Source organism: Hippopotamus amphibius, chromosome 8, assembly GCF_030028045.1.
Source record: "Hippopotamus amphibius kiboko isolate mHipAmp2 chromosome 8, mHipAmp2.hap2, whole genome shotgun sequence".
NCBI lineage: Eukaryota > Metazoa > Chordata > Mammalia > Artiodactyla > Hippopotamidae > Hippopotamus > Hippopotamus amphibius.
This window is the reverse complement of record NC_080193.1, coordinates 17,962,182-17,988,611: the sequence shown is the minus strand read 5'-3', so window position 1 is coordinate 17,988,611 and position 26,430 is coordinate 17,962,182. Positions and strand designations below refer to the sequence as shown.

Below are 26,430 nucleotides of genomic sequence, written 5' to 3'. Positions count from 1 at the left end.
TCCCCCCCGACTTCTAACAGCACAGATGGGTTTTGCCTGTTTTGATATATGATCGTAATAGTATTCTGTTGTGTGAGAGTGTTCCGCAGTCTGTCCGTGCGTTTTCTGGTGGTCGGCATCTGTGGGGTTTCCAGTTTGGGGCTATTACCGAGAGGGCTGCTGTGAACGTTCGTGTCCTGTGTCTCGGTGCACAAGTGCCCACATTTCTCCTGAATATCTTCCAAGGACTAAAAGCACCAGGATTTAGGGCACCAAATTTTCACCTTTAGTAGATGCTGCCAAGCAATTTTCCAAATCACTAAATTGTTCTTGAACTTCATCGTGGTTTAGACATACCTTCCTCGAAAAAACTTTCTCTGACCACTCCTCCTCCCTCCTTATTTCGTCTCAAGAAGAGAGGGAAGGACATCCAGGCAGGTGGGACCAGCCTGAGCAAAGGCTCAGAAGTGGGAGGGGGAAAGCCACAGGCCTATAACAGGGGCTGAGTCACTCCAGGGAGCACAGCAGCCCTGCAGCCCCCTGTCCCGCACCTCCCGGCCCCTCCAAGCCCCTCTCTGTGCCCAGGATAAGGTGAACTTCGCTCTGTGCTCGGGCCCTCGGCTCGAGGCTGCCCTGGCCTCCAAGGATCGGGAGATCCTGCGGCTGCTGAAGGATGTGCAGCACCTCCAGAACTCTCTGCAGGAGCTGGAGGAGACCTCCGCCAACCAGATTGCAGACCTGGAGCGGCAGCTCAGAGCCAAGTCTGAAGCCATCGAAGTAGGTCTTGGGGAGGAGGTAGGGAGACAGGCAGGGCGTCCCCAGGTAGGAGGACGTGGACCAGCCTCACCATCTTTGTTTGTTCTTCTAGAAGCTGGAAGAGACGCTCCAGGCGCAGTCTGACTATGAAGAAATTAAAACAGAGCTGAGGTACTGTGTGGGGCCGTGCTCCACAGACCCGCAAGCCCTCTTCCCTGGCTGGGGGCTGCTTGGGAGGATGGCGAGGGGCCCTGGGCAAATTTCATCATCTCCCTCCCTCCCACCAGACCCCACTTTGCGGTACCCTTGCCTCCTCTTCTCTGGCCCCTTGGATATCATGCCCGAACCTTTGTCATCAAGAGTTGCCTGTGGGAAACATAGCCTTGTTGGTGCTGTAACAGGGCAGGGGGATGATGCCTTAATCGGATGAGCTCAAGCCGCACTCCTCCAGGTGGCAGCAGACCCGTTCGCAAGCCCACGGCTTAAGGCCTCTTGTCCAGTGAGGCCCACGTTACGTGGGGTCCGGGGGCGTGGGGTGATTGTTCTCGACCAGGAAAGATGAGCGGGTGGTCGTGCCTGTCCCTCGGCCTGGGGAACCGGATGGCTTCACACTCTCTCCACTCTGTCCGGCAGCATCCTGAAAGCCATGAAGCTGGCTTCCAACACCTGCAGCCTCCCCCAGGTGAGTGTCCCCACCACCGTCCCCAGAGAGCGGGCTGCCCCTGAGAGCCTTGCGCCAGCCATGCCTTCTCAGCCCTGCTTCTTGTCTCCTCAGGGCATGGCCAAGCCCGAAGACTCCCTGCTCATGGCCAAGGAGGCCTTCTTCCCTGCGCAGAAATTCCTTCTGGAAAAGCCTGGTCTTTTGGCCAGCCCTGGTAGGAGAGGAGGGATGCTCTCGGGGCTGAGGGGCCAGGGTGGGAGCTGCCCATGGGTCTCTGGCCTCCTCCGTGCCCTCAGACCGCTGCCTTCCACACGAGCAGGAGGACGATGGGTAAAAGGCAGGCATGTTGATTGAGTGCCTGCTGCATGCCTGGGGCTGAGCGGGGCGCCATCCACAGCGAAGCCAGCAGGCAGCTGTCCAGCAGGGTCCCGCCCACACCTATGCCCACACTCAGGGACACGCAGCTCGCTCAGGCCCTCCCAAGGTCCCCTGAAGGCTCACTCAGGCCCCAGCCTTCAAGAGCAGCAGGAGGAGGTCACAGGGGACATGGAGGGTGTTCACACCTCACCCCCCACAGAGGCCGCCGGGAATGGCCTGCAGACACGGCTATCTCCCCCAGATCGTCCCTTCTCCCCACGCAGTGGCTTCATGACCTTTCAGCCATATGGCCCCAGCCAAGACTTTCTGTGTGCTGCGTCCATTTCCTCATCTGTGAAATGGGGGCAGTGGGCCCTAGTAGGTGCTGTGCGGGGGAGTAAGTTAGCGGCATGGAAAATACAAGCGCCTAGACAAGGGCAGCAGGGCGAGCCCCCAGGACGTGCGCTGTCCTGCTCTGGAGTGAGGATGAATCCTCCCGCGGCGAGGTGCTGGCCCCACAGCAAGTGCTCAGTTAACGAGCTCGACAGTGGGAAGGGGGCTCCCCAGAACTGGCATTTGGCCCGGACCTTGCAGGCTGGGGATCAGAGACGGGGGTGGGGAGTGCGTGGGGCAGAGAGAGCCAGCGGCTGGCACTGCTGGACACCTGTAGCACTTCTCCCCCATCCCCGACTCCCACCCTGTCCTCCCTCCCTTTCCCCCCCCATTTCTGTCTCTTTGTATGCGTCCCTCTGTCTCTCCCTGTCTCTCTGCCTCCCTCTTTCTCTTTGTCCTTCTGTCGCTTTCTGTCTCTAACTCTTTCTGTCTCTCTCTGTCTCTGTCTCTCCCATGTTATTTCTTTCCCTATCTCTGTCTCTCTCCACGTCGCTCTCGTTATTTCTCTCCGTCTCTCTCTCTCTCCCCCCATCACTGTCTACCTCTCTGTCTTTCTCTCTGTCTCTCCTCTCTTCCTCTGTCTGTCTGTCTCGGTGTTCTAGAGGAAGACCCTTCAGAGGATGATTCCATCAAGGATTCTCTGGGCACGGAGCCGTCCTACCCGTCTCCTCCACAGCTCCCAGCACCACCAGGGCCTGAAGACCCCCTGTCCCCCAGCCCAGGGCAGCCCTCGCTGGGCCCCGGCCTGGGCCCCGACGGCCCTCGGACTTTCTCGCTGTCCCCCTTTCCCAGCTTGACTCCAGGGGAGAGGCTGGCAGGGGACGCCCTGCTGTCCCAGCACATCATGCCCCCAGCCGCCTTCAAGGGGGAGGTGGGAGGCCTGCTGGTGTTTCCCCCGGCCTTCTACAGCGCCAAGCCCCCCGCAGCCCCTGCCGCCCCGGCCCCCGGCCCTGAGCCGCCCGGGGGTCCTGAGCCGGCGGAGGGCGGAGGGAACGCTATGGCCGCAGTGGGGGCCGGAGCGGAGGAGGCGCAGCTGGACACGGCGGAGATCGCCTTCCAGGTGAAGGAGCAGCTGCTCAGGCACAACATCGGGCAGCGGGTGTTCGGCCACTACGTGCTGGGGCTGTCCCAGGGCTCGGTCAGCGAGATCCTGGCCCGGCCGAAGCCCTGGCGCAAGCTCACGGTGAAGGGCAAGGAGCCCTTCATCAAGATGAAGCAGTTCCTGTCGGACGAGCAGAATGTGCTGGCTCTGAGGACCATCCAGGTGCGGCAGCGAGGTGCGTGCCGGCCGCGGCCCGTCCACGGCACGGGGGCTCGGGCCTGGTCTCCGCGGCCCCGCCCAGGGCGTGGGGCTGGCCGGGGGCTGAGAGCACGGCTCGGGGTTCGGAGCCTGGGTCTGCCACCTCCCAGATGTGTGCCCCGGGGCAGGTGACTTTGGCGCTCTGTGCCTCAGTTTCCCCCTCTGTAAAATAAGGAAAAACATCGTCAACCCCTCCCTCCTGGGGCCTGTGGCTGCCCCTTGCCGTGCACCTCGCCGCTGTGGTGCAGTGCGGGGTGATACCGTGGGAAAGGGCTGGGCCCCAAGGGCTGCCTTGGCAGACACCCCCGAGGACCGCCACGCCTCAGTTTACCCGTCCATAAGACGGCCTGCGTGACCACCAACCTTGCCAAACGCAGTTTTTAGGGGAATCCACGTGAAAGGCCCACGTTTTGACCTCACAAGTACCTGAGTTTGTGTCCCAGCTCTGCCGATTATCTACTGGATGACCTTGGGCAACTCACTTCAGCTGCTCTGTTTCTCAGCCTCCCATGGGGGTTAAGTAGCATAAAGCAGGTAGTAACTCCTTGAGAATTGTTAGCTTGGATGGTGGCTGCCATCCGTGGGTCTTGTTGTTGTTATTATTATTTCAAGCTAGAATCACTTGCAGGTCCACAGTCTGTCACACAGACTAGCTAAGTGGTGGTCCTGCCAAACACACTCACGGTCTGGCCCTCACGCTCCTGGCCCTGGGAGGAGGGCATCAGGCTGTCACCCTGCCCAGCTCCAGGGACTGACCGCCAACATGCAGGTCCCCACAACAGAGGCCTCCTTTCCTCCCCCAGGCAGCATCACCCCCAGAATCCGCACACCAGAGACCGGCTCCGACGACGCCATCAAGAGCATCCTGGAGCAGGCCAAGAAGGAGATCGAGTCGCAGAAGGGGGGTGAGTGTGACCACAGCAGGCGAGGCCTGAAGCCTCCAAGGCCTGCTCTGAGCAGGAGGCAGGGCCTCGTCCACCTTTGTCCACCCCAGAGGGGATTCCAAGCAGGTCAGATCCTCTTCGCCTCTTTCACAGCCTGTAGCCAAGTGAGATCCGGGCCTGGAAAGTGCTAGATCCGCGTTGTCCAGTATGGGAGCTACAAGCCACGTGTGGTTATATCCATGTAAATTAACTAAAATTACGTGAAATTAAGACCTCAGTTCTCCAGCTGCAGTAGCCCCACCGCACAGATGACGCGTGGCAGCCACATCGGGCAGCACACCTACGTTGCCCTTGCTGCGGAGTTCTGTTGGCAGTGCTGGTCTGGGTTGTCTAGATGTCCTCAGTTTTCAGGGGTACCGTGATCAGTATTCACACAGGAGCTTGTCAAGCACAGACGCCTGAGCCTCACCCCCTGACCATCGGTCTCAGCTTCCTCCTTGCACCTCCACTTTCTAGTTCCCAGTGAGACACTGTTCCCCTGGCTTCCTCCCACCTCTCAAACCACGCCTCCTACACTTTCCCAGTGGGTACCACACTCACAACTCAGCGTGAAAAACAACACAAATTTATCTTCTTACAGTTCTGAAAGTCGGAAGTCGAAGTCAGCCTCACTGGGCTACAGTCACGGTGCTGGAGGGGCTGCGTTCTTTCTGGAGGCTCTCGGGGAAGATCTGTCTCCTTGCCTTTTGCAGCTTCTAGAAGGCACCCAGATTCTTTGCCTTCTGGCCCCTTCCTTCATCTTAGCATCTTTAGTCTTTCTCTGTCTCTGTCTCTCTCATCTTTCTGCCTCCCTCTTATAAGCTCCATTGTGATTACGTGAGGCCCACCCAGATAATCCAGGATCATCTCCTCATTTCAGAATTCTTACCTCTGATCACATCTGCAGACTCCCTTTTGCCATGTGAGGTAACATATTCACAGGTCCCAGGGATTGGGACATGGATATCTTTGGGGGACCATGATTTAGCCTATCACAGTGCACTTTCTCCATCAACCCCTCAAACATGGGGTTCCCCCAGAGCTCCACCCAAGGCTCTCTGAGTTTCTTACTCTTCCTAGATGAGTTAATCCACTCCTGGAAGTTCTAACAACCCTGACCCCATCCAGGGGTCACTTGCCTCCTGAGTGCTTTTTTCAAGCTTGTCCATCCACCACCATCATCACTTGCTGGGGCTATTGCAGTAGCCTCTTTACTGGTCTTGTCTGTGACGTTCTAGGCCCCACTCCAACCCATTCTCCACCCAGAGGCCAGAGGGATCTTTCTAGAGGACACACATGGTCATGTCACTATTTGAAATCTTTCCATGGTTCCCCATTACCCTCAGGATAAAATCCCAACTCTTCGACAAGGCCTGCAGGCCCTGTTATAGTCTTTAGACGCCTCCTGACCCTCCCCGCCTCTCACATGAACGGCTTATAGTCATGCTCACCCTCTTCCCTGTTCCCTGTTCCCTGCGCCCCTCATGCTGTCCTCACCCCGCCACCTTTCATCTGGCCAACTCCAGCTCACACTTCACAACTCAACTCAGAAGTCATCTCCTCCAGGAAGCCCCTCATCCCCATCCAGGTCGATTGGATACCACCCCTCCTTGGATCCCCCATAATGACCTGTATTGTTTGGCGCAATGGAACCAGAGTGACCTGGCTGCAAATTTTGCCTCTGCTATTTATTAACTGTGTGACCGCAGGCAAATTACTTAGCCTCTCTGTCTCTTATTTTCTCATCTTTAAAATGGGCACAGTATTTGTATTCCCTTCTTAAGGTTGTGTGAGGATCAAATGAGATCAGGCATGGCAAGCACTCGACTAGGGTCTAGTATGTAGAAGGTGCCCTGAAAAGTTAGCCGTCCTCATAACATTATCATTATTATGTCTCCATTGTTGCATTTATTCATGTTATAAATGACTCTGCTGATGTGGCTGTCCCTCCCGCCAGTCTGGGGGATTCTTGCAGCCAGGGACCTAGTCACGCCGCTGCACCCAGCACAATGTAGTACAACACAGTGTAGACCACAGCTGACTTAGAGCTGGATGCTGGCTTCAGCACTCCCACTCCATTTTACACTGTCTGCTGCCCCCTGGTGGCGACTTGGAGCAAGTGTCCCGATTCCTAAGCCTCTGATTGTTGCTGGAAGCCAAGAGTTTCCCAAAGGGCCCTCCCTGGAAAGGGTAGTAAGGGGCTTACTTACCCTGTGGGACCCTACACTGTCCCACCCATATAATCTGCTGAGCCCCTACTTACTTATTTCTTCTTGGTCAATTCCGGTAGCAAAAGAGAGGCAATCATTCAGTAAATGTTTATTTAGTGCCTACTGTGTGCTAGACAGAGGTTACAAATAAATGAGGCACAATATTGGGGTGAAAAGAACCATGAGAAACAGTCTAATCTAAAACTCTCCCACTAAACAGGATAATTGAACCCAAAGAGAGGGAGACATACAGTTATTCAGAGACCAAAGGAGAACCCAGGTCTCCTGACTCCCTGTACAGTGCTCTCCCACTGGGGGGTTGGAAACAAGGCAGCAAAGAAATTGAAAAGGTGGGCTTCCCTGGTGGTGCAGTGGTTATGAATCCCCCTGCCAAAATAGGGGACATGGGTTCGAGCCCTGGGCCAGGAAGATCCCACATGCCGTGGAGCAACTAAGCCCGTGTGCCACAACTACTGAGCCTGTGCTCTAGAGCCCGTGAGCCACAGCTGTTGAGCCCACATGCCACAACTACTGAAGCCCATGTGCCTAGAGCCCACGCTCCACAATAAGAGACGCCACCACAATGAGAAGCCCACGTACCACAACGAAGAGTAGCCCCTGCTCACCGCAACTAGAGAAAGCCCGTGCACAGTAATGAAGACCCAACACAGCCGATAAATAAAGTAATTAATTAATTAAAAAAAAAGAAATTGAAAAGGCAACATCACTGAGGGAAAGCTTTTGCACAAGTCAGGGGTTTCCATTCAGGGTCTGTGAAGAGTTCAGCAAGAAGAAGAGTGCCTGGTTATCCCTCCACACCCCTGACAAAAGTGAAGGCTAAGCAGAGAGCAATTAGCAGTCCTCTGGGAAGGAAATGAATATGGCTGACACTAACTCGGGAGCTCTACTTCTGGGGATCAAAGGAAATGTCCAGAATGGGGACAAAAGTTTATATATAAGCTATCTCTTTATCGTTGTTTCCAACAATGACAAGCTAGAAACAGCCTAAGTGTCTAGCAGTGGGGGATCATGTAACTAAAGCACGGGGTATTTCCTCAGTGACCTATGCAGCCATGAAAGATAGAAGAACTCGTCATCATAGGAAAAAATACTCATATTGGCACTAAGTGAGAGCAAACCAGGCCACACTCCCACATATCAAGTATGACGATCCTATGCATGTTGTTAGAAAACAGATTGGAAGGAAAAACATGAGAAAATTTCATGTGGTTGCCTCTGGGGGAAAGATTAGAGGGGATTCTTATTTTCGTCTTAACTTTTTGTGTATTCTTAGGCCTCCTAGTAAACAGGCATGTATTACTTTTTTTAATTGAGGTAAAATTCACATAACATAAAATTAAGCATTTTAAAGTGAACAATTCAGTGGCATTAGTATATTCACAATGTTACACAACCACCTCTTCCATCTAGTTCCAAACATCTTCATCACCTCAAAAAGGAAACACTGTACCTGTTAGTAGTCACTCCCTACTCAAGACCTCCCTTAAGCCCAGGGAACCACCAGTCTACTTTCTGTGTCTGTGGATCTGCCTATTCTGGATATTTCATAGAAATGGAAACCATACAATATGTGGCCTTTTGTGTCTGACTTCTTTCATTTAGCATAATGTTTTCAAGATTATTCCATATGGTAACGTGTATCAATGCTTCATTCCTTTTTATGGCTGAATAACATTCCATTGCTCTGTTTTTTAATTGGAAATTAAAATTGGGGCTGTGAGGATCCTCTAGGGTATAGACTGCACAAGATAATAGAAGAAGGGCTGTGTTGATCTGGGCTGGTCCAGGAGTGGGGAGACCTCAGCATGGAAAAGGCCACTAAGAGGGCAGAGGGAAGCACTGTTCTGTTGTTCCTTTGTGTTTACTACTTAAAAAAAAAAAAAAAAAAGATTTTTCAATAAATAATACATTGCTTGTTTTGCTTGTTTTGCAGCTCAGTAGAAAGCAGGTTATACTGTGTGTCCTCTTCTGGGACTTGCTTTTATCTGCAGAGATGGATCACTGCATATGTAAAAGACAAGTCCTTTTTTAATGTTCTGTTGTCCCCACGAGCAGTTTCTCCACATATGCTAAAATCCCACTGTCCACCTGATTTTTAATGGCTGCCTAATCTGTCATAGGAGTGGACCATAATTTACTTAACCAATCCCCAGGTGTTGGACGCCAACATTTCGCTGGTGTAAATACTGTGCTGTGAACACCTTTGGCCTTCAATCCATGCCCTGACCGTGGGCCTCCAGCCACCCTGTCCTCTTCCCCACAGGAGAGCCCAAGAACTCGGCCGCCCCGTTGAACATCACCAATGGCACAGCCCCCACCAGCACCTCAGAAGATGCCATCAAGAACATTCTGGAGCAGGCGCGTCGCGAGATGCAAGCGCAGCAGCAGGCCCTGCTGGAGATGGAGGCCGGCCCCCGGGGCCGCTCGGTGCCTCCCTCGCCCCCAGAGCGGCCCTCGCTGGCCGCCATGAGCCAGAACGGGGCCCTGACCCATGTCAAGCAGGAGGATAGTGGTGTCAGCGGAGGCGGTGGCAGTGGCGGGGGAACCAGCAGTAGCGCCACACAGACATCCCTCACGGTCCTGTCCCCGGCTGCCTTCGTGCAGAGCATCATCCGGAAGGTCAAGTCGGAGATCGGTGACGCCGGCTACTTCGACCAGCACTGGGCCTCGGACCGCGGCCTGCTTAGCCGCCCCTACGCCTCCGTCTCGCCCTCGCTGTCCTCCTCCTCCTCCGGCTACTCTGGCCAGCCCAACGGGCGGGCCTGGCCCCGTGGGGACGAGGCCCCCGCAGCCCCTGAGGACGAAGCAGCCGGGAGTGAGGACGAGCCCCCCAGGGTGGGTGAGCTCAAGGCCGAGGGCGGTGGCGCCGAAGGGGTCAGCGGCGGGCGGCTGGCCTACCACCCGGCCTACGTGCCCCGCACGCTGAAGCCCACTGTGCCACCCCTGACCCCCGAGCAGTACGAGCTCTACATGTACCGTGAGGTGGACACCCTGGAGCTGACGCGCCAGGTCAAGGAGAAGCTGGCCAAGAATGGAATCTGCCAGAGGATTTTCGGGGAGAAGGTGAAGACGGGGGCCTGGAGCCACAGGACCTGGGGAGGGAGGACCCCCATCCCGTATCCATGGTCTGGAAAGAAGTGAGCGTGGGGGGCGAGGACTGGGCAGAAGCAGGATTCAGACCCAGGTCTGCGGGACCCCCAAAGCCCTTTTTCCTGTCCCTGCACACTGGGGGGAGGGGAGTCACAGGCAGGGCCGGCATTCAGTGCTGTGGTTGTTGGAGCTGAGGAACGCGTCCATCTGAGTAGCAAAGAGCCACCTGCCCCCGCCCCTCCCCTTACTTTGCACCCCCCCCCACGGTTCATGCACTCGAGGGTTAAGGCTCAGCCCCGCTGGACGGGGTTGGTACGTTGTTAAGGAGTTTTAAACGTCACCCCTGCCCATAGCAGAAGAGCAGGCAGAGGGTCATAAGCTCAGAGGAGGGAGAAGAGGGAGACACAGGAAGGCTTCCAGGAGGAGAGGGCGCTTAAGGGGTCTTAGAGTCCAGGCAGGGTTTTCAGATGGCGGGAAATCGGGAAGGGCACTGCAAGTGGGGGGCGCGGCACAGGCACCCAGCAGGCACCTGGGGAGTGAAGAACACTCGAAGGCAGCCCTGGCCTCTCGGAACGGGAGTGAACAGTGGGCTCTAAGGGTCTTGGGGAGAGTGGTGGAGGGGGACCTGCTCACCTACCCTTCCTGCCCCGCCCATCCGCAGGTGCTGGGCCTCTCACAGGGCAGTGTGAGCGACATGCTGTCCCGGCCGAAGCCGTGGAGCAAGCTGACGCAGAAGGGGCGAGAGCCCTTCATCCGCATGCAGCTGTGGCTCTCGGACCAGCTTGGCCAGGCTGTCGGCCAGCCGCCGAGCGCCTCCCAGGGTGAGTGTAGACAGGGCCCCAGAGCTGCCGAGAGCCCTCACTCTTCCGCTCTGTGCAGTGGCTTTACTGCCCGGGTCTGCCCCACTCTGCGTCCCCAGAGCCCCGGCCACCACGGCTATTGGCCTGAAAGTGCAGATTGCTCATAGTTGGTGTCCCTGGTTCCCTTTCATCCTCCCTTCAGCCAGACAGACGCATCTATCACTGGTTTTAAAGCTCGAGGTGACGCCAGGGTGCCTAGAGCAGGTAGGAAGACTACTCTGCATGGGGGGCCCCTCCTTCCCGTCCCGTCAGCAGTCTGATGATTGATCTCTTTTTCCCAGTGATCCAGCATGCAGCCTCAGAGTCCTTCTTAGCACGGGGCCTTGGGCAGCTGTTATCTTTTCATTAATGATGCACAGGCAGGGTGAAGTATGAACTTTTCCTAGGTGAGGAAACTGAGGCTCGGAGAGTTGCCCAAAGTCCCAGAGCCTGAGAGTAGGGGGATTGGGGCCCTGGGGTGGAAACTCCAGGGAGCTCGAGCTCCCTCCCCCGTGACAGTCAGTGAGCAGATCCATCAGGGCCCTGGTGAGGTGCCTGCCCAGACCACGAGGGGGCGTGGCTGCCAGGGCAGGACATCTGACCTGCCTGCTGAAACCAGAGAAAGGCAAAGGCAAGGAGAGGCCAGACTCCAGGTCCGAGGACCTCAGCTCCGTCAGTTTGTCCATCTGTAAAGTGGGTCAATAGGACAAAAACCATATTTCAGGTTCACAGAAATGAACCAGATCAGCAGGTATCAATAGGAATAATTCCTGAAACATATGTCAGGGAACAAAATATTACCTCCCCTTGATGGTATTTATTTTAGAAGTTAATGCCCAAGACAAGAAATGAAAAAAGGAGCCACTGCCCACCTGCCTGGGAAGGGGGGCTGCCCTGGGCAGGGAGGGTCCAGAAAGAGACTGGGAGGGGACTGGAGGGCCCTGGCTGTCTCTGTTCCTTTTTTTTCTTTAAAACAAAGAGGGAAATTGGAAGCAAATAGGTCAGTGTTAACATCTGTTAAGGTGATGGGCCTAGGGAAGGGAGGAAGGACTTTTCCATTTATTTCTATAGCTTTGAAATAATCGAGGACTAATACAAGCTAACAGCAAGACTGTTAGCTGTTAGACTCCCCTGCCTCCTAGGGTGCCCACCGCAGAGCCCATACTTGGGAAAGGGTCCCAAGTCCTTTTTTTTTTTTTTTTTTTTTGATGTTGTGTTGTATTTTAATTAATGTTTTTTCATTGTGGTAAAATTCACAAACAAAATTTACCATTTTAGCCATTTTCTTAAGTGTACAATTCAGTGGCATTTAGTACATTCACAGTGTTTTGCAGCCATCACCTCTATATAACTCTAGGACATTTTCATTGCCCCAGAAGGAAATCCCATACCCATTAGCAGTCACTCCCAGTCCCTCCTCCCCCAGAGCCCCTGGCAATTACCAGCCTGTATTCTGATTCTATGGATTTACCTATTCTGGGCATTTCATATCAATGGAATCAAGATAATATGTGGTCTTTTGTGTCCGGCTGCTTTTACTTGGCATGGTGTTTTGAAGATTCTTCTGTGCTATAGCTTGTGTCAGAATTTCATTCTTCATGGCTAAATAATATCCCATTGGAGGAATAAGCCACTTTTTTGGCTGTTGTGAATAACGTTGTTATGAACGTGTTTTTGAACACCTATTTTCAATTCCTTTGTCTGTATATCTAGGAGTGGAGTTGCTGGGTCATATGGTAATCCTATGTTTAACTTATCGAGGAATTTCCAAACTGTTTTCCATAGCAATTGCAGCATTTTACATTCTAGCAGCAATATATGGTGGTTCCTATTTTTCCACATCTTTCTGAACACTTGCTATTTTCCCATTTTTTACTGTAGCCATCCTAGTGAGTATGAAATGGTATCTCATAATTTTTATTGGCATTTCCCCAGTGTCTGATTGTTTCGGGTTTTTTTCTTTTCTTGGTAATGGAAGGATTTGAGGTAGGGATAGAGGTAGGCAAAGACAATCAAGAGTGGTGTCCTTGGTATAAGAAACAGCAAGAGCAAAGGCCGGGAGGCAGGATCATCCACGGTTTGGGGAGCTCAGTACGGATGAGGGTGGACACCTTGTCCCCTGCTCACCACCGATCAGGACACTAGGACCCCAGGTTCGTGGAAACAGAGATGTGAGTGGTAGCTCCTGGCCCTGGGGAGTAGGTGGTGGCTGTCCACAAGGTCCTACCTTGTCCGGCCATGGGGTGGGTCTGGACCCGGTCCCAGCCCCCCTTTAGTCCCTGCTGCCCCCCCCCCCCAGCCACCAGGGCAGGTATTAGTGCAGGAGCCCCTGCCTTAGGGAGCTGGGGTTGAGCCAGATGAGGATTCTAAAGCGTGCGCCCCGTGCCCCCCGTCTGCCACAGATCCTGGTTTAATTAACCAGCCCTGTTAGCGACGCCCACGGTAGTTGACATCAGTATTCCAGGCACCTCTGTCGGAGGCGTCTCAGAATTCCCCAGCAGCTGAGGAAGGCCTGCTCCCCACACACCGTCCCTCTGTCTTCCCTCCGTCCCTCTCTCCCCCATCATGGTCTCTTTCTCTCCCCACCCCCTTTTCTTTCTCTCTGTGTCTTTGTCCCATCTCTTTCTCTGTTTCTGTCACCCTCTTCCCCGTCCCTCTCTCACTGTGCTCCTCTCTCACCGTCATCTTCTACCTCTGCTCCCTCCGTCTCTCACTGCCTCTCTCCGTCACATCTCTCTCCTTCCATCTCTCCCCTTCCATCTCTCCTTCACTCTCTATCATGACCAGACATCCAGCTTGCCCAGGACTGAAAGGGTACCCAGGACTTGGGACTTTCTTTACTGAAACCAAGAAAGTCCCAGGCAAAGCAGCTGGTCACCTTGCTCTCCCCTCTTCTCTCCTTCCCCCTGCCCACACCCCTGACCAGTGCCCCCGGTCAGGCCCACCCCAGGCAGCAGGACCCAACCCCGGCCAACCTGACCGTTCACGTCCGACCTCCCAGCCCCTTATAATTAGTGTGTTCCTCCTGATAGAGTTGATTTCTGCATCTTGTAGTAATTTTATCAGAAACGGTCCTCGAAGTCAGAGTGTTCTGCCTGGGGTTGGGGAGAGGGGCACGGGGTAGGGGGCTGCTGGTCTCAGCTTGTCATCTGGACTTATCTCCATCTCCTCATCCCACTCCCTCTCTGGCTGGATGTCTAGTCCCTTAGGTGGGGGCGCAGGTATAGATGGTTTTCCAAGAGGCAGATGCCTTCAAAAACACTCCATTCTCCCCCAGCTGAGCCCAGCCCCTCTCCCCTGCTGGCAACGGGTTGACCCTTGAAACTGCCTCTCACTTTCTCAGCCTGACCCTTCCCCACCAGGTTTTTGTCTCTGCTGGTGACAGTTACAGGGGAATGTGTCCGTTTCAGCTCTAGCATCACACTGATGCCACCACACTGATGGCCAGGACCAGTTTGGGGACAGGGGGGATCATAGAGTCCTTGTGACCTCAGACATGGGCTTCCAGCCACACAGGCCTGTGATGCCACTACCCAGAACTTTGAGGCTTCACTTTGCACCTTTCAGGAGAAATTAGGGGTCCTGACTGAAATGTATTCAGTCCAAAGCACCTCCTGCCTCCCCAGGCTCTAAGACTAACATATGAGAAGACCATGCTGGGCATGAGTAGACCTGAGCTCAAGTCCTGGTTTTGCCACTGGCCACTCTGTGACCTTACACATACTGCCTGCCCTCTCTGAGCCTCAGTTTCTTCATCTGTAAAATAGGATGCCATCATACCTACCTCCTAGGGGTGTTATGAGGGAGACTTGACATCATGGGTATAAAACACATAGCACCACGCTGGGCGTGTAGTAAGTGCTCAGTAAAAGGAAGCTTCATGGGTTACCGTCATCGTTGTCGTATCTGGTGAGGAAGAGATCTGGCACAAGCAAGAAATCACGGTGAAGTGTGACAGTGTCTAGTCCAGCTGCTCTTAGACCCCAAAGGTGTGCACCTCAGCGAAGGGGCATTTGGGTCAGAGTCTTGAAGGATACACAGGAGTTCAAGGTTAGAGGGAAGGCTTTCAGAGGGGGAAGACCAGCCTAAACAAAGGCACAAGGGTTTAGAAGAGCCTAGGAGGCTTGTGGGGAGAGGGGTAACTGAGGGGACTGTGAATAGCTCCAGGTCTGTGGGGTGGGCAGGGACAAGAGAGTCCAGAGCCTTAAACATCAGGACAAGGAGGTAGACATTTCTTGTGCAAGGGGCAAGTGGGGAGCCTTTGAAGGTTCTGGAGCAGGAGAGCGGTCTGATCAGAGTAGTCCAGTCGTTGTCCCCAGGGAAGGAAAAACCCATCTAGAGCAGAGAGAGGCTCAGGATGTCCTTTCTGGAATCAAAGCCACTGCAGGATGGTTATGGGACTCCCTTTACTTCCTACTTAGCATACATTTTTATGTTTATCTTAACAAATTTCCATCAGGCACCAGTTAAATACTTTGAAGAAGAGGTACCTTTTTCTACTTCGCTGGAAGGCACCTTGTGGACCAGCACAGGGATTCCTAGACCCTCTACCACACGTGGCTCCCCATTAGGGGCACCTCCCCAGGCACATCCCTTGCCCTCCCTGGACTGTCGGGAGGCTCAGCTCACACTGGGAAGTCCAGAGGGTGACTCTGATTCCTCAGGAGGTGACCCCCATTATCGCAAGTCCTCACCGTGGCCCTGAGTAGGGTGGTTGCAAGTGTAGTGCTGTTTGTTTTATGGCCCCATTTAATAGATTCAGGAACTGAGGTTCAACAAAGTCATCCCACCTAAAATATCTTCTAAGTGGTTTTTAAATTCACATTCACACAAAATGTCTTTTGACAAAATGAAAAATGTTTTAAAACCCACCTTTTTTTTTAACGTGCCAATGTACTGTGGACATCTTTTCTTGTTCTTTTTTCAGCTATTTTTTAAAAATAAATTTATTTATTTATTTATTGGCTGCATTGGGGCTTTGTTGCTGCACACTGGCTTTCTCTAGTTGCAAGCAGGGGCTACTCTTCATTGTTGGTGCACAGGCTCCTCATTGCGGTGACTTCTCTTGTTGCAGAGCACAGGCTCTAGGCGTGTGGGCTTCAGTAGTTGCAGCACATGGGCTCAATAGTTGTGGCTCACAGGCTCTAGAACGCAGGCTCAATAATTGTTTGGCTATGGCATGTGTGATCTTCCTGGAGCAGGGATTGAACCCGTGTCCCCTGCACTGGCAGGTGGATTCTTTTTTTTTTTTTTTTTTTTTTAAGAACTTTTATTGAGATACAGTTAACAGACAATAAACAGCATATATTTAGAGTGTATAATTTGGTATCCCAATCTCCCAATTCATCCCCCCCTCAACCCTCCCTGCTTTCCCCACTTGGTGTCCACATGTTTGTTCTCTACACCTGTGTCTCTATTTCTGCCTTGCATTTCCTCTTTCATAGTTGTTAGCATTTGCCTTATGTATTGAGGTGCTCCTATATTGGGTGCATATATATTTATAATTGTTATCTCCTCTTCTTGGATTGATCCTTTGATCTTTATGTAATGTCCTTTCTTGTCTCTTGTAACATTTTTTATTTTAAAGTCGATTTTATCTGATATGAGTATTGCTACTCCAGCTTTCTTTTGATTTTCATTTGCATGGAATATCTTTTTCCATCCCCTCACTTTCAGTCTGCATGTGTGCCTAGGTCTGAAGTGGGTCTCTTGTAGACAGCATATATATGGGTCTTGTTTTTGTATCCATTCAGCCAGTCTGTGTCTTCTGGTTGGTGCATTTAGTCCATTTACATTCAAGGTAATTGTCAATATGTATGTTCCTATTACCATTTTCTTAATTGTTTTGTTGTTGTTTTTGTAGGTCCTTTTCTTCTCTTATGTTTCCCGCTTAGAGAAGTTCCTTTAGCATTTGTTGTAGGGCTGGTTTGGTGGTGCTGAATTCTCTTAGCTGTTGCTTGTCTGTAAAGCTTTTGATGTCTCCACCGAATCTGAATGAGATCCCTTGCTGGGTAGGGTATTCTTGGTTGTAGGTTCCTCCCTTTCATCACTTGAAATATATCATGCCACTCCCTTCTGGCTTGCAGAGTTTCTACTGAGAAATCAGCTGTTAACCTGATGGGAGTTCCCTTGTATGTTATTTGTCATTTTTCCCTTGTTGCTTTTAATAACATTTCTCTGTCTTTAATTTTTGTCAGCTTGACTAATATATGTCTTGGTGTGTTTCTCCTTGGGTTTATCCTGCCTGGGATTCTCTGTGCTTCCTGGACTTGGGTAGCTCTTTCCTTTCCCATGTTAGGGAAGTTTTCATCTATAATCTCTTCCAATATTTTCTCGGGTCCTTTCTCTCTCTCTTCTCCTTCTGGGACCCCTATAATGCAAATGTTGGTGCGTTTAACATTGTCCCAGAGGTATCTTGGGCTGTCTTCAGTTCTTTTCTTTTTTTTTTTTTTCTTTATTCTTTTCCACATCAGTGATGATCACCATTCTGTCTTCCAGGTCACTTATTCGCCCTTCTGTCTCAGGTAATCTGCTATTGGTTCTTTCTAGTGTATTTTTCATTTCAGTTATTGTGTTGCATATCTCTGTTTGTTTGCTCTTTAATTCTTCTAGGTCTTTGGTAAACTTTTTGATCTTTGCATCCAGTCTTTTTTTGAAGTCCTGGATCATCTTCACTACATTATTCTGAATTCTTTTTCTGTAAGGGTGCCTATCTCCTCTTCATTTAGTTGTTTTTCTGGGGCTTTATCCTGTCCTTTCATCTGGTACAAAGTCCTCTGCTTTTTCATTTTCTCTATCTTTCTGCGGCTGTGGTTTTCAGTTCCACAAGACGAAATACTGCTGATACTGCTTGATTCTGCTGTCTGCCCTCTTGTGGAGGAAGCTATCTAGGAGCCTCCTGTGTGCTGGCAGGTGGATTCTTAACCACTGCTGCACCACGCCACCTAGGAAGTCCCTACAATGTAACAATTTGATAGATGTATATATTGCAAAATGTTTACCATGGTAAGGTTAGTTAACACATCCTTCCCCTCACACACTTACCATTTTGTTGTTATAGTGAGAATATTAAAGCTGTACAGGATTGTTAGCTACAGTCAGCATGCTGTGTGTCAGATCCCAGAACTTACTCATCTCAGGTAGACCTCTTTTCATTACATTATTTTTAATTGCCGCAGGGACTCACTGTATTTTATTTAACTAACGCCCGGTAGTTGGTCTTGTAGGTCATTGCCAACTCCTTTTTTCCCTTAACTTTCAATTTTGATGTAATTGCTAATTTACCAAAGAGCTGAAGCAATAGAACAACCAACTTCCTATATCCTACACACAGATTCACCAGTTGCTAATTTTGCCATATTCATGCTGTTTCTCTCTTGACTATTTGAGAAATTAATTGAAGATATCATGTCCCTTTACCCCTAAATATTTCAACAAGTATTTCCCAAGAATGAGAAATTTTATAATAATACAATACTGTTATGTAACCCACCATCTATATTCAAGTTTCTTCAGTTGTCCCAATAATCATCTTTATATAATTTTATTTTTCCCTGTCCAGGATCAGATTCAGGATAACTTGTATTTAGTCGTCATGTCTCCTTCGTCTCTTTCAGTTTGGACACTTCTGCCTCTCTGTTTTTCAGTTTTGACATTTTTCAACACTAGAAGCCAGTTATGTTGTAGACGGGCTCTGTTCAGCTTTGTCTGATGCTTCCTCGTGGTTAGGTTCAGGCTGTGCACTTTGGGCAGAGAAGCGATGCTGTGTCCTTCTCAGTACATCGTATCAGGAGGCACCAGTTGTTGATTTATCCTATGACTGGTGATGCTAACTTTGATCACTTGGTTAAGGTGGTATCTGGCAGTTAGCTGTGCTGTAAAGTTACTATTTTTTCCTTTGTGACTAATAAGAATTTTGTGGGGAGATACTTTGGGACTGTGTGGATATCCTATTCCTCATCTAACTTTCATCTGCTCGTTTTCACATCCAGGATGGTCCCTGCCTGAGATATTACTACGGTGGTTGCAAAATGGGTTGTTGCCAACCCTTGGCTCTAACAAACAAGCCTGCCCAAACCATGTGTGTCTATGCCAGATTGCAGTAACCGCCTTCTCTGTCTCTCTGTGACCCACAGCCAGTCCCACTGAACTAAGGTCCTCGCCATCCCCACCCCCTAGTCCCATGGAGCCACCAGAGAAGAGCTCCCAGGAGCCCCTGAGCCTGACATTGGAGAGCAGCAAGGAGAACCAGCAGCCGGAGGGACGCTCCAGCTCTTCGCTGGCTGGAAAGATGTACTCGGGCAGCCAGACCACAGGAGGCATCCAGGAGATTGTGGCCATGTCCCCTGAGCTGGACACGTACTCCATCACCAAGAGGGTCAAAGAGGTCCTCACAGACAACAACCTAGGTACAGGGTGGTGGGAATCAGGGATGCTGCCTCCCACCCCACTTGGCTCCTACTTGCCTTAAGGAAAGTGCCAGCAGTGAGACCCCACGCACTGGGATCCAACCTGCAGGTGCCAGTGAGCCCTGCATCCAGGATCCCCTGGGAGGCATCTGACTCTGACCTGGGTCTCTAGAGTGGGACACGGGGGAGGTCAATACGGGCCGGATAGGACCTGAAATCCTTAGCCACAGCCCTCCAAACTTCCTTGCAGGAGGACTTAGAGAATCCCTGTGACAGTGAGACTGTAACACCATCCTGATCCAGTGCTGGGGGCACAGAAGAGAAATCTGTTCTTTAATTTCTTGAATCACAAACTCCTCCAAGTCTCAGATGGGAGTCAAGCCCCACTCCCAGAGGGATACACACAAACCCCAACTTTTCACTACAGTTTCCATAATGAAAATAAGGCATCATTATTTTCAAATACCAAACAGGACAGAAAAAAAAGAGTTAAAATCTAAATAAACAAAATCTCCCCCTTCTTTGACACTTGCTGAACACAAAAAGAATTATGTTCACCTAGTTTCTTTTCTTTTTTCTAGATAGGTGAAATTACACACAGGCTGTCCTTCCATTTGCTTTTTAAAATTAACAGTTTGTGGACACCCACTTGAGAGTGAATAAACCACCTTCATTCTTTGTCACTGCTGCAGGATTTTTCAGGCCATGGATGCCCCTTATTATTTACCCAACCGATGAGCATTTTGCTTGTTCCCAATTTCCCGCTGCCTCTGAAACCATGTCCGTACACGTCTTTGTGCCCTTGGGCAAGTACAACTGGAGGATAAATCCCAGGCAATGGAATTGCTGGATCAGAGGATATGCACATTGAAATTTTGATAAACTCTGTCAAATTACTCTCTGACAAGGTGATACTAATTCATACACGTGAAGTTTGCAGACAATTTCAGGGATCCCCAAGGAGTGAAGAACATCTAAATTATGAAAGCATTTTTGTTTGGCAGCTGTCTGCCCACCCCCATCTCACATTTTGCAGAAAGGTCTCTCCCAGATACACACGGGTTGTGGGCTCCCCCCTGTGTCTAGTCCTCCCTTCTGAGTTAGTGGAGACATTCCCCAGCTTCTCCCATGTCTCTGGCCTGTTTCCTGCCTCTCCTGGGAGCACCTCTGCCCAGCCTGGGGTAACAGGTTGCCCTCCTCCCCTGTCCCCAGGGCAGCGGCTATTTGGGGAGAGCATCCTGGGGCTGACACAGGGCTCCGTGTCCGACCTGCTGTCCCGACCAAAACCCTGGCACAAGCTGAGCCTGAAGGGGCGGGAGCCCTTTGTGCGCATGCAGCTGTGGCTCAATGACCCCCACAACGTGGAGAAGCTGAGGGATATGAAGAAGCTGGAGAAGAAAGGTGAGCACTGGGTACTCTGGGTCTGGCCTAAAGTTTTCCCATTGGAACCACATCTGGTTCCATCCCAGGGTCCCAATGGTCCATTCTCAAACACAGAATATAACTGCAAGCCATTAAAATATTTACTACTTTTGAAAATTCCAATATGCCATCTCTCTCTCAGCATCCTTCCACACACCCACAGCTACTCCAGAGTCTTCTGTATGTTCCCCCAGACAGCCTCTCTCTCTGATTCCTTCATCCTCCGCATCAACTCCCTATTGTATCACCCCCTTTGCTCATTACCCAGATTCTACACAACAAAGCACCGAACTGACCCAGCAAACAAGACTCCTCCCTTGTGGGAGTGGACAAGAAATCGCAGATTCTTACATTGTCTAAAATTATTTTAAATCCCTGAAAAAATGAGCTGGCATTGAGCACCTGCTTCGTGCCCACCCCATCTCACGCTGTGCATAAGAGATTCCTGGATCTTAAAAAAGCTCAGGGTCCAGCTGGGAGATGAGATACGAGGAGTTGAAAAGTTGTCATCCAAGGCACCAAGGCAGTTCATGATGAGGGCCCAGGGTCAAGCCAGGCTGTAAGCGGCACATGGGGCAGGACCAAGTCTGGGCTGTTGGCATCAGACAGCTGTACAGTTGAGAACTTGTCCTGCCACTTCCTGGCTGTGTGACCCTGAGCAAGTTACTTTCCTTCTCTGTGCCTCATTCTGCTTCATCTGAAAGTAAGAATCACAGCATCTACCTCAGGGCATTGCTGTGAGAATTAAATGAGACCCTAAAACCTCACTTCCTCCATTCTGAGGTGGGCCGTTTTCTCCCCCCACATTCTGACAATTTAAGGTTGAGATGCATCATGCAATTACTGTGTTCATTTAAAATTAATGTCATGCCCCCGCCCTCAACAAAATTAGTGACATTCAGAGACACTTCTGACAATCAAGAGAATGCTGCAAAGCACCCTTTTTTGAGCACTTCCTGTCTGTGAGGCAAACCCTCTACATATGTTAACAATTGGAGTACTAATGACCAGGTGTGGGTAGGCAGGCATCTCACGAGGAGGAAGCAGAAGGAGAGTAAGAAAGGAGAAAAGGCTGAGACTGTGCGGCCTTTTGGGGCACAGGGGGCTCTGAGGATGGCTGGTTGATGCTTGGTTCAGCTCAGGTAGTGATGGGCCTCTGGTCGGCCCTCACAGCCCTCCCTCCCTCCCTCCCCCACCCGCCCCAGCCTACCTGAAACGCAGGTACGGCCTCATCAGCACAGGCTCAGACAGTGAGTCTCCAGCCACCCGCTCCGAGTGCCCCAGCCCCTGCCTACAGCCCCAGGACCTGAGCCTCCTGCAGATCAAGAAGCCCCGAGTAGTACTGGCCCCTGAGGAGAAGGAGGCGCTGAGGAAAGCCTACCAGCTGGAGCCCTACCCCTCCCAGCAGACCATCGAGCTCCTGTCCTTCCAGCTCAACCTCAAGACCAACACCGTCATCAACTGGTTCCACAACTACAGGTAGGGATACTGTTGCGGGTGGCCACTGGGAGGGTGGGCGGGGGTCTCAGCCAGAACCCCCTTCCTTGTCCTGGGGCTTGGAGGGAGCCCAGCATGGCCTCTGGGAGAGGAGGAGACTGTACTATGAGGTGTGTAGCTTTATTATGTAGGCAAACCTGGATGTATTGATAAATCCCAGCTCAACCATTTCCAGCTGTGAGGTCTCGGCACGTGACTTCACCTCCCTGAGCCTCAGTCTTCTAACCTATAAAATGGGAACCACAGTGGGATCTACCTCATATAGTTGTCCTGAGGATTTGATGGGCTGCTGTATTTACATAAACCACCTGGCACACAGTATGTGGTAGGCATGGACATTACTGTCACTACCTTTATTATGACGCCACCCAGCTTGCTCCGCGTCTGCCTCTATGAAGGGACAGGGAAGGGTGTTTGAAGCACAGCCTGAGGAACCCTAGCTACCCACTGTGCCCTGTGTCAGAGCCCTGACTTGGGGCTCTCGGCCTCTCCCACTCCTGAGGCCAAAGGAAACCCCTGTGGCAGCCCCTTGGGCTCCACCCACCTCAGGGAATGGGGGATTCCTATTTCTGTGGCGCCTCCTCCCACTCCCCAGTCCCCAGTCGTAGGAGTAGCTGACCCACAGCGGGCCGGGCTGCCCGGGAGTTTCGTCCCAGGGCTGGCTCAGGGCACTGACTGGGTCCAGCAGTTCTCAAGGAGACCGCAGAAGGCCTTCCTGAGAGCCCTGTGGAGCAAGTTTGATGGGATTTCAAGGACCATCTCTGAGGCATTCCCCACCAAGCCTCCTGAACAACAAATGTCTCTGGTGCCTCTGTGGTGCCAGAGAGGAGAGTCTCTTGATCCCCAAGCGAGAACAAGAAGGAGGAGCCTAGAAGAAGGGTGGAACCCGAAATCTCCCTCCACAGCCCAGGCATGGGCATCACACAGGCTGAGTTCAGTTCCCACCTTGGCTGTGTGTTATTGGGCAAGTCACCGTCACTTTCTGAGTCTCATCCCTGTTTTGCAGATAAGGAACCTCATACTACCCCACAGTGCTGAAATGAGGATCAGAGGAAAAACTTCAGGCACAAACATGTTGTAAAATATTACTTGTTGTCTTGCTCAGACCCAGAGCCTACCAAAGAGCAAATGACACAGGTCCTCAAAGCCTCGCGCCCTCCTTCCCTCCCAGGAGATGTTCTGTCCCCTCTTGTTTCCCACAGGAACTGAGCCCTCCATTATTATCCGGTGTATTCATTCAACAGATATTTGCCATGTGTGCACAGTGAGCCAGGGTAGGCAGATACAGGGGTTCAAGCCATCATCCCTGCCCTCAGGGAGCTTCAAATCACAAACCAGATAATTTCACAACCACCTAATACTCTAAAACAGGAAGGAATAGGGGCTGAGGGAAAAGGGAATTCTACCTAGGGAAAACTTTATTGAGAGGTGGCATTTGAGCTGGGCTTTGAAGGAGCAGAGAGAATTCCACTCCTCAAAGAAACCACTCTTAAATATAGAAGAATACATTACTTCATTTAGTAAAAGTGTATTGAGCACCTACTCTGTACCAAGCACCAAGGAGAACAAGACAAAGTCCTTGCCCTCAGCCTCTCTCACAGACCATCAGGGAAGGTCACTATTAAATGAGTACTTATATTAATGTATCATTACAAACTGCAGTGAGCTCTAGAAAAGGTGAATAATAGGATATTTTGAGAAAAAAATTACCAGGGAGGACCTGCTATAGACTATAGGAGTCAGGAGTTGAAGAAAGAGACTGATTTTTACTATGGTGTAAATGACTATCAGCCTCATATTTATATTTGATCTACAGTTTGGAAGTTCTAATGACAGAGCCTCAGGCATTGAGCCATCCCAAAACACTCTCAGATGCCACCTTACTGGAAACGACTAGCACTCCCCCTGGTCCCAGCAGCTCTTCCCTCTGGAGGGGACTGAAGGAGACCACAGAGTCTCTTGGAAGGTGGAGAAGGCCACCTTCGTGGAGGGATTAGGGACTGAGAGAGGGAAGTGAACCAGATCACCCTTCACAGTCGCTCCAGGCTCAGGATCCTGGAATGGGGGCCCATCCCCCACCTGGGCAGGGAGGCAGGAGAATGTAGCTGGACTGCTGGGTTCAGAGCCCAACTGCACTATTTGCTGGCTGTGTAACCGTAGCAGTCCCTGTGCCTCTCTGAGCTTTCTCATCTTTGTCAGTGGGGGAGAGGCTAGTATCCCCCTCATAAGGTTATTATGAAAAATAAATGAAATAACCTGCAAAAAATGCTTGGCCCAGCACCTGATACATGGTAAGCACCCATCGTCATGATGTTTATAGTTAAAATTTATAAATGTGGGTATTATTTATCAGTAATGTGTAGTTTACTATTAATATTATTAAATTATGGTGTTAATATAATATATATCATTAATTAAAAAAGGGCAGAGGGCTACAGCATTGCAGATGCTGAGGAAGCCCTGTCACTCTGTGACCTTGGACAAGTGATTTGACCTCTCTGGACCTCAAGCTATTAGGAAAATAGTTAATGGAGTTAGACCCATTCCTAGCCTCTCCTGCTCTAAAACATAATACATGAGAATAAGTTTTCCTCCGACAGCAGGCAGGTCATTGAAGTGAAAAGAGGATGAGTTCTGAACTGGAATTCAGGGTACCCAGGTTCTGGTCCCCGCTCTGCCTCTGTGTGCCTTGGTGACCTAGACAAGTTATTCTGTGTGCCTCAGTTTTCCCTTCTGAGCTGATGTCCAAGAGTCCCTCCAGGAAAGAAGCAGGGAGTTACTTGCCACAAACCAGATCTGTATTTGACTTTGAAAAATGCTCTAGGACAGCGCTGTCCAATAGAAGTACATATAATAGAAGTACATATATAAAACTTTCTAGTAGCTACATTAAAAGAACAAAACAGATGAAATTAATGTAATAGTATATTCTATTTTGCTCAATATATACAAATATAACCATTTCAACTTGTAATCAATATAAAAACTTTTAATAATGAGAGAGCCACACGTGACCAATGGCCACTGCACTGGACAGCACAGGTCTAGATTGTAAGTGTTGGGATCCAACAATCCTGAGTTCAAGTCCTGGTTCTGCCACTTACTGGCTGTGAAACCTGGGACAAGTCACTCAACATCTCTGAGCCTTGTTTCCTCCTATGTGAAGTGGGGATAATAATAGCACCCACCTTGCAGAGTTGTTGAAAGGACTTACTAAGATGCTGCATGTGAAGAAGCTTATGCCTAGTGAGCCCCCAGGGAAGTAGGTGGGGTCAGAAAGCCACTCATGTGATTTGACTCCAGGGTTAGCCGCTCACGTCCAGCCCCTTGCTCACCGCAGTCTCTGCCCCAGGTCCCGGATGCGCCGGGAGATGTTGGTGGAGGGGACCCAAGAGGAACCAGACCTCGACCCCAGTGGGGGTCCTGGCATCCTACCGCCAGACCACTCCCACCCAGACCCTACCCCGCAGAGCCCTGACTCTGAGGCTGAGGACCAGAAGCCTACTGTGAAGGAACTAAAGCTTCAGGAGGGTCCCGAGGAAAGCATCACACCCCTGATCACCCAGGACAAGACGCAAGTGAGGATTAAACAGGAACAGACTGAGGATGCTGAGGAAGAGGCAGGCATCCAGGACTCAAAGGAGCCGGACAAAGGCCAAGGTTCCCCCAGAGAGGTGCATCCTGACCCTCTGAGTAACAACGGACTCCCAAAAGCAGCCCCAGGGCTCCTTCTTCCAGGCGGGGCCACCCCAGCCTGCCCCTCGCTGCAGCCCCTCCAGGAGAGCGAGGGCGGGGAGCGGCTACACCCAGACCCCCTAAGTTTTAAGTCGGCCTCAGAGTCCTCACGCTGCAGCCTAGAGGTGTCGCTGAACTCACCCTCGGCCGCCTCCTCGCCGGGCCTCATGATGTCTGTGTCACCTGTCCCTTCCTCTTCAGCGCCCATCTCCCCATCCCCACCTGGCACCCTCCCTGCCAAAGTGCCGAGTGCCAGCCCCACTGCTGACACAACTGGGGCTTTGCATCCCAGCACCAAGGTGAACCCCAACTTGCAGCGGCGGCACGAGAAGATGGCCAACCTGAACAGCATCATCTACCGGCTAGAGAGGGCTGCCAATCGGGAGGAGGCCCTGGAGTGGGAGTTCTAAAGGCGGAGGCGGGGGGCACACCCTGGTGGCCACCTCCCCTCTCACTCACTTGCTCTCCCAGACAGGGCGGGGTAAGGAAGGCAGGCGCCAAGTCGTCAAATCAAAGTGTGGACCGCAGTGTTACACCGTTTTACATTTTTGGTTGTAATCCCAGTTCTATGAAGTCACGAGTGAGCAGGTGGGGCAGGTGCCTCTGCCTCCTCTTTTCAGCAGCCCCTGCCCCAGGGAGCACCCTCTTCTCCACTCTGGCCTCTCTACAGGAGGCAGAAGCAAAGTGGCGCCACATTTTCACCTGGAAACTCCAGACTCTTTTAGAAAAATAAATATTTATAGACCTCTTTTAGATATTTTAATAAAGGATCCTTTGGAATTTATTCCCAGCTGATGCTGTTTTGATATTACAGAGAGTTATAAAATCAGGATGCTGTC

The 26,430-nt window shown here is 51.3% G+C and overlaps 1 protein-coding gene across 1 annotated transcript in view; it reads left to right on the top strand.

The window, feature by feature from the left end:
• Positions 1–26,001, top strand: part of CUX2 (cut like homeobox 2) — a 255,122-nt gene extending 229,121 nt beyond the window's left edge. Inside the window, exons 11-22 of the mRNA XM_057747176.1 lie at positions 565–756; positions 848–906; positions 1,369–1,417; positions 1,511–1,610; positions 2,749–3,423; positions 4,250–4,351; positions 8,864–9,663; positions 10,352–10,511; positions 18,665–18,937; positions 20,150–20,338; positions 21,565–21,838; positions 25,209–26,001. Of these exons, the coding sequence (XP_057603159.1) occupies positions 565–756; positions 848–906; positions 1,369–1,417; positions 1,511–1,610; positions 2,749–3,423; positions 4,250–4,351; positions 8,864–9,663; positions 10,352–10,511; positions 18,665–18,937; positions 20,150–20,338; positions 21,565–21,838; positions 25,209–26,001 (3,666 nt within the window). The remainder of the gene's footprint in view (positions 1–564; positions 757–847; positions 907–1,368; positions 1,418–1,510; positions 1,611–2,748; positions 3,424–4,249; positions 4,352–8,863; positions 9,664–10,351; positions 10,512–18,664; positions 18,938–20,149; positions 20,339–21,564; positions 21,839–25,208) is intronic.
• The last annotated feature ends 429 nt before the right edge of the window (positions 26,002–26,430 follow it).